The following is a 14,493-nucleotide window of genomic DNA, read 5'->3' as shown; positions in this document are numbered from 1 at the left end:
TGTAATTGAAAGAGTAGCCTTTCAAAATGAGTCAAATATGGCTTCTCTTGTCTGGGTGTGGGGAAAAAGGAATGCCCTATTGCTCTTGGCAGGCAAAGCTCAGGTTTCAAAACTTTCTACCATTAGGCTGTCAAAATTTTGACCAAGAACTGGGGGTATATTCTCTACTAGCACTGTGCACAAGTTTCTGTGGTGACGGAAATGTTCTTTCTGTATCTGCACTGTCCATGGTAGCCACTAGCCACATGTGGCAACTGGGCACTTCAATGTGGCTCATGCAACTGAAGAAGACATTTATATTTATTCAATTCATCTAAATTCAAATAGCCATGTGTGGCTATATTGAGAGTATAGCTCCAGATCATTACTGCAACATCCACTGCCTGGGCTGGATTTCACACTGGCTGTCCTGATACACAGATACTCAAATTACACTATTAACCAGACGTTGCCTCAGGCAAAAACCTGGGATGAGAAAGTTAAGGCGTTGGTATAATTCAACCTTTGCTCTTCAAGGGCAAGTGCAGGTGCCATAGATGACACAGGAAGCAGGCAAATGGGGTCAAGGCCAGCAAAATGCTCATGGTCCCCCAAACTCCTCTTAACCTGTGAAAGGTACTGAGGCTGGGCATGGCCGAATGTGTGGCTGGTTGGGGCCTCTGGGCTCCGAAAGTCGGATTACCGTCATGCTGGCTTTTAAGACACATACTCTCCTTGAACGCCAACTGCTCAGGAAGATGGAATCCCAGCACTAGTACTAGGTATAGTCCCTGCCAAGCCAGCTTACCTGAGGGAGAGCCACCAGGCTCAACCAGAGGACCAACTGGTATGTGTCTCTGTAACTCTGAAATAGTTGTGCTTCACACACTGAGACAAAATATTAAGAAAGTGAGAAGCCTCATCAAATTACAACCAAGTCTATAGAATGAAAACTATGTTCAATAATTTTTTGGGGGTGTAACAAATACTAACCTAGGGACAGAATTTCAGTCAGTCAAAAATAATATAAAAAAAAAACTTCCTTAAAATAATCTTAAGAATTTAAGACAAAACACATTTTCAATCATGCACATATGCGGGTCATTCTGGGGATGGGTCTGATAAGGAATATAGTAGCTTTATGTGTTTTTAGAAGACAAGTCACTGGAATCTTTGGTAATCATCAAATCTTAGAAAGAAAAGTGGGTCTAGAAGAAGAGGACATGATAGGAATATACAAATAACAGGATGCAAAAGATTCAAGTTATGATTTATGTGGCCTTCTCATGAGAGCGATTTCATCTTTTAAAAATTGTTTAATTGGATTTTGAAATGGGTGAAACCAAACCTCAATAAAAGTCATTTCTTTCCTTAAAACGCTCTCATGTGTCTCATGAGATTCAAGTCCAAGCTTCCAAATTAGAACTTAAGACCACTTTCTCGTGTTCCTGAGAACCTACAGAAGTAGTCTTAATTCTTCACACTTCATGCCTCACATATTGCTTGCAATTCTTGACACACGCATAACTCAGATTTTTCTGTTGTGGTCTCTGTTCACAGTACCCACTCACCAGTAACTGCCAGCACTTCCACTTTCATCCTCCATCAAAATCCAAGACAAACAATACTTTCTTTAGGTTGCCTCTTCTAACTGCTCCAGGCAAGCTAAGTAATCTTCTGTGCTTCTATAAATGCACGCTCAGGTCAATTACTGCACTTATCACAGTGTTGTGTTCTGCTGCTTCTCCTACCAATTAAACTAGGAACCTCTTCAGGGAAGCAAATGGGTCTTAAGAATCTCTGTATCCCCAGTACTTGGCAGAGTGTTTGCCATGCCAGGTGCTCAATCGGTGTTTGCTGAATTAAGGAACTGATGGTATTTCGATCAACATTATTCATAACTTTGCAACCTAGTTTAACTGAAGGTGACCTGGGGTTATATATTTTAGACAGAGTCAATTGTAAATACAGACACATAAGTTGTTTTACTCCTTATTTATTGATGTTTTGGCCTCAGAGAACCAAAGATATAAATGGGTATGTATGAAGGGTGAACAACTAAGGATACCTCAGAGATATTTTAGCCAAAAGATAATAATGGAGAAAAGAGAGAGGGAATTGTATAGGAAGTAGATCCATCAGCTAAAAGCAATAGCCTTAGGTATTCAGGTAATCAGGTTACAGATACAAAGCTAAACAGAAATTCTATATGCATCTAGAGAAAATGACACACATTTATTGGTAAGAATGTAAAGTAAATATCAATTACCTGCTTAAAGAAGTTGAATGTGTTTAACAGTTGTATTAAGTCAAACTTTACCATTACAGAATGCTACCTTATTACCTATAATTTCTAAAATGAATAATATTACTTGAATTGTACTAAAATATTGGTAAGCATATACATTAAGGAGGGGAAGAGGTCTCAGAGATAACTGGGTACAATATGTTATAGATGAAAGACACCAAGGCCCAGAGAAGCTAAATGATTTAGTTAAAAGTCACACAGGTGGTTAGAAAGGCCAGGACTTTTTAGATTTTTACTGTTAAATTCAGTTTTCCTTCTGCTACATAGCATCTCAGGGAAAATCTCACTAGTCTTCCAAAATTTATGAATGAGATCTATATCCAATCCCAGTAACAAGATCATTTTAGATGAAAATTAGTGAAAAGAAATGAATTTTATTCAGATGAGAGATTTCATAAACTGTTCTCATACTATAGGGAATTTACTTAAGAATAATTCCAAGAATATTATCTAGTAGAAAAAATTACTGAGCAATCAAGTTTTTTAATTGGCACACTATATTAGTTAACAAGTGCTGAATTGTATATAACTCTTCTGGATAATTATTAATTGTGTCCCCATTCAGGAAACAGATCTAATGAGCCAATTATTAATCTCTACAATAAACAGAAATAAAACTCACAAATACCTGAATTAACTTTGTTTCACTACAATTATTAGCATTTTTTTAACCCTGTTACACATTCAATAGGATGAGGTCATCCTTGTGCATGCAGCATTTTTCAATCATTTTTAAAAGTTTTTTCTATATTTTTTTCATCATGATAATCAAAGAACCATATTTTTGTAAAATGCAGTTTAAAAAATACGTACAATACAGCAAAGGCCAAACAAACCCTTAAAAACCAGTAACTCTGTTTCTCCTCAACAGCTGACAGAACTACCAAAAAAAGAAAAAGGTGGGGGGAAGACTTCTTTTTGAGGAGGCCATCTGACTAAATCAGATTATGGAAAAGCTAGAAGTGTGAAAGCTTCCTCAGCTGTACCACTCGAGTAGGGATGGTGATATGGCTTCCCTAGAATGGGAATACGGTGAGCACAGGTCTGAGGAGTCAGAAAGCTCCCCTAGTCTAACTGAGGTCATGACCGAGGAGAGCTGCATGAAGAATCAGTACACCTTTCCAGCTTGGGAGGATACGTGTACTTACCTGATTTCACCAAAATGATTTCACCTGTAGCCATGTCTGTAAGTGAGCAAATTGAAAATTTCTAACTGCACCACAGTGAGGTAACTGCAGTCTTTGGTGCGGAGCCATGATAACTGGGGGACATCTGATGCTGCTACACCAGTAAGTGTTTGACTTACTGGATGTCAGGGCTATCTAAATACTAAGCAAAGTAAGTGACACTGATCACTATGAAATTAAAAATGTAAGAAACACTTCTATCTACTAATATATGTTTGAAAATGCTTACCCATATAAAATTTCCATTGTTATATAAAGGCTTTCATGATGCAACTCCCTGGCTCTTAAGTTTAAAAAGTACAGAATAAAATTCTTAATCCTAAATTTTTGTCACTGCACTTAAGGTCTATGACTGAAGTAAAAGAGAGAAACATCCCCAAACTGGTCATTATTGAAACCATAAATTCAGTGTGAAACCAGCTTCAAAACTACAAATTATTTTAGACAAATAAATATATATGTTCACATTTATAAAAATTTTCCACATTACTCATAGAAACAAGCTTCATAAAATTTACATACAGAATACAATAAAAATCAGTTCTAATGATGATTTAGCTGTCATCCTCCTAATTAAAAAGTTCTGTGTTTGAGGTATCACTTGAAGAGATGCCAATATGGCACAGTTGTAAAACAACCCAGGAGTCTGTCCTAAAAATTCTATCCAACACAGTGTCATCTCTATGAGGCGGAACTACACTTGTCTTTTTAAACAAGGAAGGAAATTGTAATTGTTACGGTTCAGAGGAGGCAGATACTAGACACTGTTTTGTATAACAGTAAATATTCCTTATAAATATTTTCATTTCATCTTTCTGCCAACCCATTCATTTCAAATGTTCTAATTAAAACCAAGTAAGCGGCTTCATCTCCTATGACATCCAAAAAAGATGAGATCCAAAAACAACAGTGAAAAATTTCACCATCTTTATATATTATCATAGGATATAAAGCTATTAAATCTTTCAGAGTCCAGAGCAAAGCATTATCCCCTACCTCACTTAATCACTGGAAGGTGGATACTTGATTCAACAAATACTCATTAAGTGCTAGGTAGGTTATCTGTGTTGACTGTAGTAAAGCCATTTACAATCAACTTAGGAAGCAGTAACACTAGTCGGACAAAGAGTCATGAATACCAAAAATGATGTGTTTTGTATGTACAAATATCCATATTTGGGGCATGTCTACCAAGTAGTAAGACTGATTCAATATTTTAGAGTCAGCACATTAAAAATGTATTGCCAGATGACAATGGTCCCATATATGAAAAAAATGTCTATATGGAAAAGGCTGTGATTTATTGCAAGGCATAATTATATAGCAAATTCCAAGGAGGGTCAGATAATTTTCAAAACCAATTTTAAAATTTAATGACTTAGGCCGAAGATCCAGTTACTTTTTGGAGGTCTCAGAAGGATTAGGGGTGGAAGAATGCTTTTCCTTTTTTCTCTTCTTTTTTTCCTTTTTGTGGTGTTTCCCCCTTTTTGACTTATTCCTTTTTTCTTTTTTCTTTTCTTTCTTCTGATATTTTTGTTTCTTTTGTTTTGAAGTGTCCTCTTCAGTGGAACTGGATGAATAAGACCTATGGGCAATAATACATACTGACTGATAATTGCATTTATGGCAGATAGGTAAATTTTAAATGGTATTTTAACTGTCTTAAATCATTCTTGGAGCAAGGTGAGGTATAAACAAAGAAACTCAAAATGTGCTTTATATATTTGTATTCTCTTCAAGTACTGACTTTGGAATTTTTGCTCGTTGGCCACAGAAACTGATGAGTAATTCTGCTCAACTCTAGTAATAAGTGTTTTTTTTTTTTTTTTTTTTTTTAAGATTTTATTTATTTATTTGACAGACAGAGATCACAAGTAGGCAGAGAGGCAGGCAAAGAGAGAGAGGGGGAAGCAGGCTCCCTGCTGAGCAAAGAGCCCGATGTGGGACTCGATCCCAGGACTCTGAGATCATGACCTGAGCCGAAGGCAGCGGCTTAACCCACTGAGCCACCCAGGCGCCCCTAGTAATAAGTTTTAAACTCAGTAAGGATGTAATGGTTTTTCTGTGATTTTCAGTTTTTCATCCTGTCATACCCTTCAAAATCTTACAAGGTAAGAAAAGCGTCATTTACCAAGCCTTTATTATACATACAATTCAGGCGTGTATGCAGTAACTTGTTAGCAGGGTCTCTTAAAAGAGCTACAGAAAGAGGCAGTTATATAAAAAGGGCTATAATTGTACCTGGGCATTAATGGGTGAAAGCTGAAAATTAGCAAAGTAAAAGCACTTTTGTTAATTCTTTTGATTTCTCAAGTTAGAATACTTGAATCTTCTAGATGCAGAATGACACAGCTGAGGACTTGCAATCCAAAGTAATTTTCACTGGTTACAAAAAAGATGTGTTTGAATGAGTATAAATGAATGAGGATGACTAAGCATTATTCTTTTTTTCTAATATTACTCTAATAAAAAAAATTAGGGGGGGAAACTATAAAATTCCTTCCTCTACTATGAGAAAAAAAGAAAAGTAACAAAAAACAGAGAAGCCACCTCTTAAGATCTTATATAAACAGGTATACAATAATCTGCCCCAAACTCTGTGAAAAGACAGAAACCGAGTAAATTTAAAATTAAAAAAGACATCTTAAGAAATAGTTGAGTGATCTAATGATTAAAAGTTAAAGCCCAAGCTAAGAAAACCCAACAGAGACATATGGAAGGGAAAAAATTAGTGTCTGAGACTGTAAGGTTGAGTCTGTAGAGTGACTCATGAATCCTGTGTAGGAAATCCGAGTTTTCCCTTGTTTCTGTGATGCTGTACTCTCTTCTCCATCTTGTCTGTCTTACTTGGACTTCTGGCTGTTTCCTGGCCAATTTTCTCATGGAGTCTCTTGTTCCCTCTTCAACTCCATTATTGTCAACTCTTGTCTGTTTTCCTATTTTTTTTTTTTTAAGATTTTATTTATTTGATAGAGAGAGAGGCAGGCAGAGAGAGAGGTAGAAGCAGGCTCCCCACCGAGCAGAGAGCCTGATGAGGAGCTCGATCCCAGGACTCTGAGATCATGACCCGAGGTGAAGGCAGAGGCTTAACCCACTGAGCCACCCAGGCGCCCCTGTTTTCCTATTTTAAAGACCCTGCTTGACCTATGGATTCTGACTAGAGCTTCTTTGCCTGTACATTTTTCTTTGGCTTTTTGGTCCTAGATTCTCATTTCTAAGATAAGGTGTTATACTTGTACATAACTTCTATTAGGTGGCAAATCTCTGCTAAGCATGCCTAGAAAAGTTCATTTAATTTCAGGCCCTGTCTGAGTTGATACTAAAAATTCACAGGTGGCTGATGAGGGTTGTTGAAAGACTTGAAGGAATTTTCAGCATCATTAGTGAGTATATAAATCCTACTAGTAACTTAATTTTGTAGCCATGACAATGATATTTTGAGAATACAAATATTTAAGCTCCAACTTCATATATATGAGGACAAAATATATATGTAAAGAACTTAGATATCATCCAATTAAAAGCCTGGCTGATGTTTTAAAATAAAAATTCTAGAACACATAAAAGAAGGGAGGGTGGCTATTATTTATTTATACCTTAATTTGCTCCAAGAAAAAAAAAATTGAAGGTGGCTAGGTATCAACATTTTTTGATTCCTGACTTTGTTATTATACTGAAACAACTGAATATCTTAACTGAATTAGTGTCATATTAACTGGACAACACACAAAAAATAAAATTTTATAATCCATCCTGGATTCACAGTCCTGCTTTTAAAAAACAAGGATGTTAAAAAATACCTTTTCCTTTTTTTTTTCAACTTGATTTTCTCTTTGCTTTTTGCTTTTTTCTTCTCCTCTTCTTCATTTACTCCTGTGTGTTGAGGGGAAAGAATCAGGATACCATGAATCTACACACTAATATGGTATGTATACATTTTTTTTTTTATTTTGGTTGTTGGCTGATGAATTTCATTGGTTAGGATATTATATTTTTCTTGTAATAACTTTTCCTTTCCTGGTAGTTTTTTTTTAAATTGAGGTATAATTGACATATATCACTACATTCCTTTCAGGTGTAAACCTAATAGTTTGATATTTGTATATACTGCAAAATAATCACTGTAAGTATAGTTAACATCTATCACCATGTTACATAGTTACCCCCAATTTTTTTTTCTTTGCGATGAGGACTTATAAGATCTCTTCTCCTAGCAACTTTCAAATATACAGTTCGGTACTATCAACTATAGTCAACATGCAGTACATTATATCCCCATGATTTATTTTGTAACTGGAAGTTTGCACATTTTGATTACCCTTATCAACTGCCTCTAACCACCACAAATCTCTTCTCTGTATCTTCTAGCTTGGCTTTTTTGTTTATTTTTTAGATTTCACATATAGGTGAAATCATACAATGTTTATCTTTCTCTGACCTATTTCACTATTTCACCTATTTAATACCCTCAAGGTCCTTAATTACTTTTATTTATTAAGAATCTTGTAAAAACGATTATAGGCTTTTTAAGAAAAATTTCTATCACTGCTAGGTACATTAAGTAAAAAAAAACTCATGCACTCCACCATTAATTTCCATAGCAAATCAATGTCAACAATTTGGTGGGCAGCACTTCAGGTCTTAAAAAGCAAAACAATACAATCAGATACAGATTTTCTCTTCCTTCTTCCTTCTTCCTTCCTCCTTCCTTTCTTCCTTCCTTTCTGTCTCTCACTTTCTCTTCTTCCTTTCTTCCTACCTTCCTCCCTTCCTTCCTAGTAGACGCCATGCTCAACATGGGGGGTGAACTCACAACCCTGACATCAAGAGAGTTGACCTTGCATGCTCTACTGACTGAGCCAGCCAGGTGCCCCTTGAATACAGCTTTTTAAAATTTTCTTTTTCAAACAAACTTAGCATTATGGGATTCTAGGATCATGATGTTAGGATCCCAGGACAACAACAACAGATCTAGTCTGGTGTGTTTTCTTCTAAGCTTGCTCTCTAATAACCAAATATGCATATACAGTCACTTATGTAAAATAGTTACATATAAGTCCTAAGTTTTTGTTTCTCTCTTTTGAAAGATGGATATATGGTATTTTATATGGTATATAATACAGTGGCATATATAATATTTTGCAACTTATTTCACCTTTGTCAAAAAATCAGCTGAGCAGCAAAAAAAAAAAAAAAAAAAAAAAAAAAATCATCATTTAGACTTCTGCTTCTGGGAAGATGAACTAAGTGTATTTTTTTCTATCTCTCCCAGTAAGTTCAACTAAAAAGTACCAGACATTATAAAAACAAACATAAAAAATTGAAAAGTAGAAATAAGACAGACCAGCTAAGGATCCTAAAACCCAGAGAAGGACAGAGTAGTGAGTTCCCTGGAATTCTTGCTTCCTATAGCCCAGACTGGAAGCGCAAGAAGCAAGCAACCTGGCAGTGTCAACAGGTACATCAAAAAATGCCCTAACGAAAGCCTCATTTCCTTACCCAAAGGACCAAAACAGGGACAGCCTAGGAACAGGTAGCTAGTAGATAATAATTGCCCTTTCTGAAGTCAAACATCACAGAAAAAATAGGCACCACCCCTACCCCATGTCAGCAGATGCTAGATGGGAAACCTAGACATTCCACCCTTGTAAAGCTGTGATAAGGCACCTCAATTCCCCAGCGTACCTAAGTGGGTGGCCAGAACTTTCATCTCCACAGGCCAGTATAGAGATCTCCACTAATAGTGTCAATGGAGACCACTTAGGAAGCTCTGACTTCTGCTGCCACCCAGTAGTAATGAGGGATCCCTTCCATCTACAGTGAAGTATTGGCAGAGGAGAGCTCATGAAAGTCAGGGCCTTCATCACCACTCAGTGGTAACAAGACCACTCCCACAATGGGATACCTCAACAGGGAGTTGGAACTCCTACCTCCACCCGGCAGTAGCAAGAAGTCATGCCACTTTGAGTATTTGTGGAACCTGAGTGGGGAAACAGAACTTCTGTCTCCTCCTAGCAGTCACAAGGAGGTATCCCCACTTTTCTTTCTGTGGTCATACCAGAGAAAATCAGATAAAAGAGAAGGTTTAAGAAAAGTCAGAGATGCATAATACAACATAACAATGCCCAAGTTTGAGCTGAAAAGAACTCAGTAAGTCAAGAAGCAGGAAGGTCTCAAATTGAATAAAAAATCAAACAATGAATATGCAACACCATAATGAGAGCGGTATTAAAATAATCCAAAAAGATTTTAAAGCAGCTGTTATAAAAATGTTTCTATGAACTATAATGAGATGCTGGAAACAAATGAAAAAATATGAAAGCCCCCAAGAAACTATAAATCCAAAGAAGAACAAAACAGAAATTTTAGAACTAAAAATATAATAAGTGGAATTAAAATACTCAGTGGATGGGCTGAATAGCAGAATGCAAAGCATTGAAGAAAAATATCAGTGAACAGAAGAACAAAACAATAGAAATCACCCAGTCTGAGCAATGGAAAGGAAACAGGCTTAAAGAAAAGAGACTGAGGAATCTGGGGGACAGTAACAGAAGACACAGTATTTATGTCCCTTGGAGTCCTGGGAGGAGTGTATAAAGAAGGAGGGGCATAAAAAGTAATAGCTGAGAACTTCCCAAGTTTGTCAAGGGACATAAACTTACAGACTCAAGATGCTGAGTAACCCGAAACAGGGTAAAACCAAAGAAATCCATATCAAGTTAAAAGACAATTTAACCTTTGAAAACAAATGAAAAAAAAAAATCTTGAAAGAGAAAAATAATACATTACTTATGTGAGTGAAACAATTAGAATGGAAGCAGATTTCTTATTAGAAAGCACAGAAGCCAGAAGTTAAATGGCACAGCATTTTTTAAGTGCTGAAGGAAATGTCAACCTAGAATCCTCTATCCGGTAAAAATATTCTTCAAGAATGAAAGAGAAATCAGGACACAGTCAGATAAGGAAAGATAAAAGAATGTGTTACCAGCAGACAGACCCTAAAAGAATGACTAAAGGAAGTTCTCTAAATGGGAAGGAATTGTAAAAGAAGAAATGCTGGAACATTGAGAAGAAACACAGTAATCAAAAACCTGAGTACAATAGGCTTTCCTTCTCTTGAGTTCCTAAATTATGTTTGATGGTGGAAATAAAAATTAAAACTATTGTCTCATATGGTTCTAAATGTATGTAGAAAACATAATTAGGACAACAGTATTAAAAAGGGGAGAGGGTAAAGAAACATAAAAGGAGGCATGGTTTCTACCCTTCACTTGAATTGGCAAGATGACAATACCAGTAGACTGTGATTAATTTTGTATACATAATACTTAGAGAAGCCACCAAAAATTTTTACATAAAACACCATAGAAAAATTTAAAAACACTATGGACTTGCATTTCCCATTAAAAAAAAAAAAAAAACCACTATGGACAAAGCCAAAGATAGTACAGATACATCAAAATGCAATTCTACAAGTGTTCAAGTGACACGGTAGCTAAATCAAAGCACTAGAGATAATTCTAAAAGATATTCAAGTAACCCATAGAAGGCAGGAAAGAAAAAAAACAAGAATGAAAAAAATAAGAATTAAAAACAGAGAAAGTCAAAAGAAGACAAATAATAAAATGGCAGAATTAGCCCTAACATATAAATAATTAACGTAAAAAAAGAGATACCGATTAAAAGAAATTGGCAGAGTGGACTGAAAAATATGATCCATCCATCCACACTGTTTATAAGACTCCCACCTCAAATAAAATGATATAGACACACTAAGTAAAAGGATAGAAATATGTCAAACATTATCAAAGAAAACCTAGAGTAGCTATATTAATAGCAGATAAAACAGACTTCAGAACAAAGAGGCATAATATAAAGATAAAAGTTTTGACTCATTAACAAGACATATCCTAAATGTGTATGCACCAAATAACAGAGCTAAAAATACATGAAGCAAAAACTGATAGAAAGGAGAGAACAGGCAAATCTATGATGGTAGAGATTTCAACATCTCTCTCTCTCTCAACAATTAATTGATACCATACACAAAGTAAGCAAGAACAGAGAAAAACTCCACAATACCATCGATCAACAGAATCTAAATAATATTTTAAAAACACTCCACCCAACAAAGGTAGACTATACCTTTTTTTCCAAGTGCCTACAGCACATAGACCAAGACAGTCTATACCCTCAGTCATAAAGCAAATCTTAACAAACTTAAAAGAACTGAACATATACAAAGTTATGTCTCTGTCCATAATGGATTCAAATAAGGAATCAGTAAAAGAAAGATAATAGGAAAATTTACAAACACTTGGGAAAAAACAACACCCTCAAGTAATCCACTGGGCAAAGAAGAAGTCTCAAGGAAAATAAAACACACTGAAGTGAATGAAAGTGAAATATATCAAAATTCGTGTAACACAGTAAAGCTGTGCTGACAGGAAAATTTATAGCACTAAATGCTTACAAGAGAAATGAAGAAAAGTCTCAAATTAATAATACCTAAGCTTGAATCTCAAGAACATAGGGTGAGAAACCTAAATAAACATAAAGCAAGTAGAAGGAAGAAAATAATAAAGCACAAAAATTAATGAAATTGAAGACAGAAAAAAAAATAGAGAAAAAGAATAAGAAAAGGAGCTGGGTCAATAAACCTGACAAGTCTCTAGCAAAATGTGAAAGAAAAAAAAAAAAGACACAAATTAACAGTGTCAGGAATGATAAAAAGGATATCAGCGCGGACCTGTATACATCAGAAGGATAACTGAAATAAATCTGACAACTTAGACAACATGAACCCCTTTCTCAAAAAACAAACTGCCACAACTTATTTCACATGAAACAGAATATTTCAAAAGCCCTTTAACTACTGAGGAAATTGAATTTGTAATTTAAAAACTTCTAAAAAGAAATCTTCAGGCCCAGAGAACTTCACTGAAGAAGTTCACCAAACATTTAAAGAAAAATTAACACCACTCTTATACAAATCTTATTCAATCTTTCAAAAAAAAAAAAATAGAAGAGAATGAAATCGCAATAATTCTATGTCACTGTTACTCTGATACCAAAGTCAGACTAATATAGTACAAAACAAGAAAACTATAGGCCAACATGTTTCATGAATATAAACGGAAAAATCCTTAATAAAATATTAGCAAATAGAATTCAGGGGTGCAGAACTGGTTCAGTTTTCAAAAATCAATAATATAATCTACCATATTTACAAGCTAAGGGGAAATCATAATATTATACTGATCGATGCAGAAAATGCTTTTGGCAAAAATCTGACAACTATTCCACAATAAATACTCTGAGAAAAAACAGGAATAGAGAGTATCTTTCTTAACTTGATAAAGAGTGACTACATAAAAGTTAATGCTAACATTATACATAATGGTCAAAGTATAAATGCTTTTGTCCTCTAGGATTAGAATCCAGGTAAGAATGTCTTCTCTCACCACTCTTTCTCAACACAGTGCTGTAAGCTCGAGGTATGGTAATAGAGAAAAAAAAAAAAAAAAACAACAAGAAAAAAGAGACTTACAAATAAAAGGAAATAAATAAAACCACTACTATTTGCAGATGATATGTTGGTTTACATAGAAAATGGACAAAAAACTCTTAGTGTAAACACAGACAAAAGAATTGCATTTCTGTAAGTCAAGCAGAGAAAGACAACTATCATATGATCTCCCTGATATGAGGAAGTGGTGATGCAACATGGGGGCTTAAGTGGGTAGGAGATGAATCAATGAAACAAGATGGGATTGGGAGGGAGACAAACCATAAGTGACTCCTAATCTCACAAAACAAACTGAGGGTTGCTGGGGGGAGGGGGGTTGGGAGAAGGGGGGTGGGGTTATGGACATTGGGGAGGGTATGTGCTTTGGTGAGTGCTGTGAAGTGTGTAAACCTGGCGATTCACAGACCTGTACCCCTGGGGATAAAAATATATGTTTATAAAATATAAAAATTAAAAAAAAAAAGAATTGCATTTCTATATACTAGTTATAAACACAAAGACAACAAAATTCAAAATAGCCTAGTAATAAACAGAGACAATAAAATTCAGAATACACCATTTATAAGTATTTTTAAAAAGAAATATTTATAAGTAAAAAACTAATAAAACATGTACAGGATTTTATGCTGAAAATGACATAATGCTGAGTAAAGAAATCAAAGATCTAAATAAATGGAGAGAGATCATGTTCATGGATGGGAAGACAACATAGTAAAGATGTTAATTTTCCTAAACTGATATACATTTTTAATGCAATTGTTTTTTTTAAAGATTTTATTTATTTATTTGACAGACAGAGATCACAAGTAGACAGAGAGGCAGGCAGAGAGAGACAGAGAGAGAGAGAGAGAGGGAGAGAGGAGGAAGCAGGCTCCCCGCTGAGCAGAGAGCCCGATGTGGGGCTCAATCCCAGGACTCTGGGATCATGACCTGACCTGAAGGCAGAGGCTTTAACCCACCGAGCCACCCAGGTGCCCCAATGCAATTCTTAACAAAATCTTAACAAGATTTCTTTGTAGATATAGATATTATTCTAAAATTTAAATGGAGAGAATAGAGAATAATTGAAACAACTCTGGATAAGAATAAAATGAGAAGAATCAGCATATTCAATGTTAAGACTTATTATATAGCTATGTTAATCAAGACCGTGTGGCAGTGGTGGAAGAAAAGACACAAAGATCAGTGGAATGGAAGAAAGAAACAAACCTACACAAATATGACCGACTGCTATTTGGCAAAAATGCCAGAGAAATTCAATGGAGGAAAGATAGCTTTCCAACAGAGAGCTAGAACTGTTGGTTATTTTTAAGCAAAGACCAAAACCTGGCTTGAGTCTCTCATCTTAAATAAAAATCAACTCCACCACTTCCTCATATCAGGGAGATCATATGATAGTTGTCTTTCTCTGCTTGACTTATTTCGCTAAGCATGATTCGCTCTAGTTCCATCCATGTTGTCGCAAATGGCAAGATTTCATTTCTTTTGAT

At 35.4% G+C, this 14,493-nt stretch overlaps 1 protein-coding gene across 1 annotated transcript in view; it reads right to left on the bottom strand.

The window, feature by feature from the left end:
• Positions 1 to 1,959: 1,959 nt before the first annotated feature.
• The window catches only part of SREK1IP1 (SREK1 interacting protein 1), a 42,144-nt gene continuing 29,610 nt past the window's right edge, over positions 1,960 to 14,493 (bottom strand). The window contains exons 4-5 of the mRNA XM_082723095.1: positions 7,275 to 7,347; positions 1,960 to 5,059 (exon numbers count right to left, since the gene is read on the bottom strand). Coding sequence (XP_082579221.1) covers positions 4,870 to 5,059; positions 7,275 to 7,347 — 263 coding nt within the window. The 3' untranslated portion in view covers positions 1,960 to 4,869. The remainder of the gene's footprint in view (positions 5,060 to 7,274; positions 7,348 to 14,493) is intronic.

This window comes from Mustela nivalis (genome assembly GCF_964662115.1).
Source record: "Mustela nivalis genome assembly, chromosome: 3".
NCBI classification, from domain to species: Eukaryota; Metazoa; Chordata; class Mammalia; order Carnivora; family Mustelidae; genus Mustela; species Mustela nivalis.
Note: the sequence above shows the minus strand (reverse complement) of the source record. Positions and strands in the feature narration are given on the sequence as shown.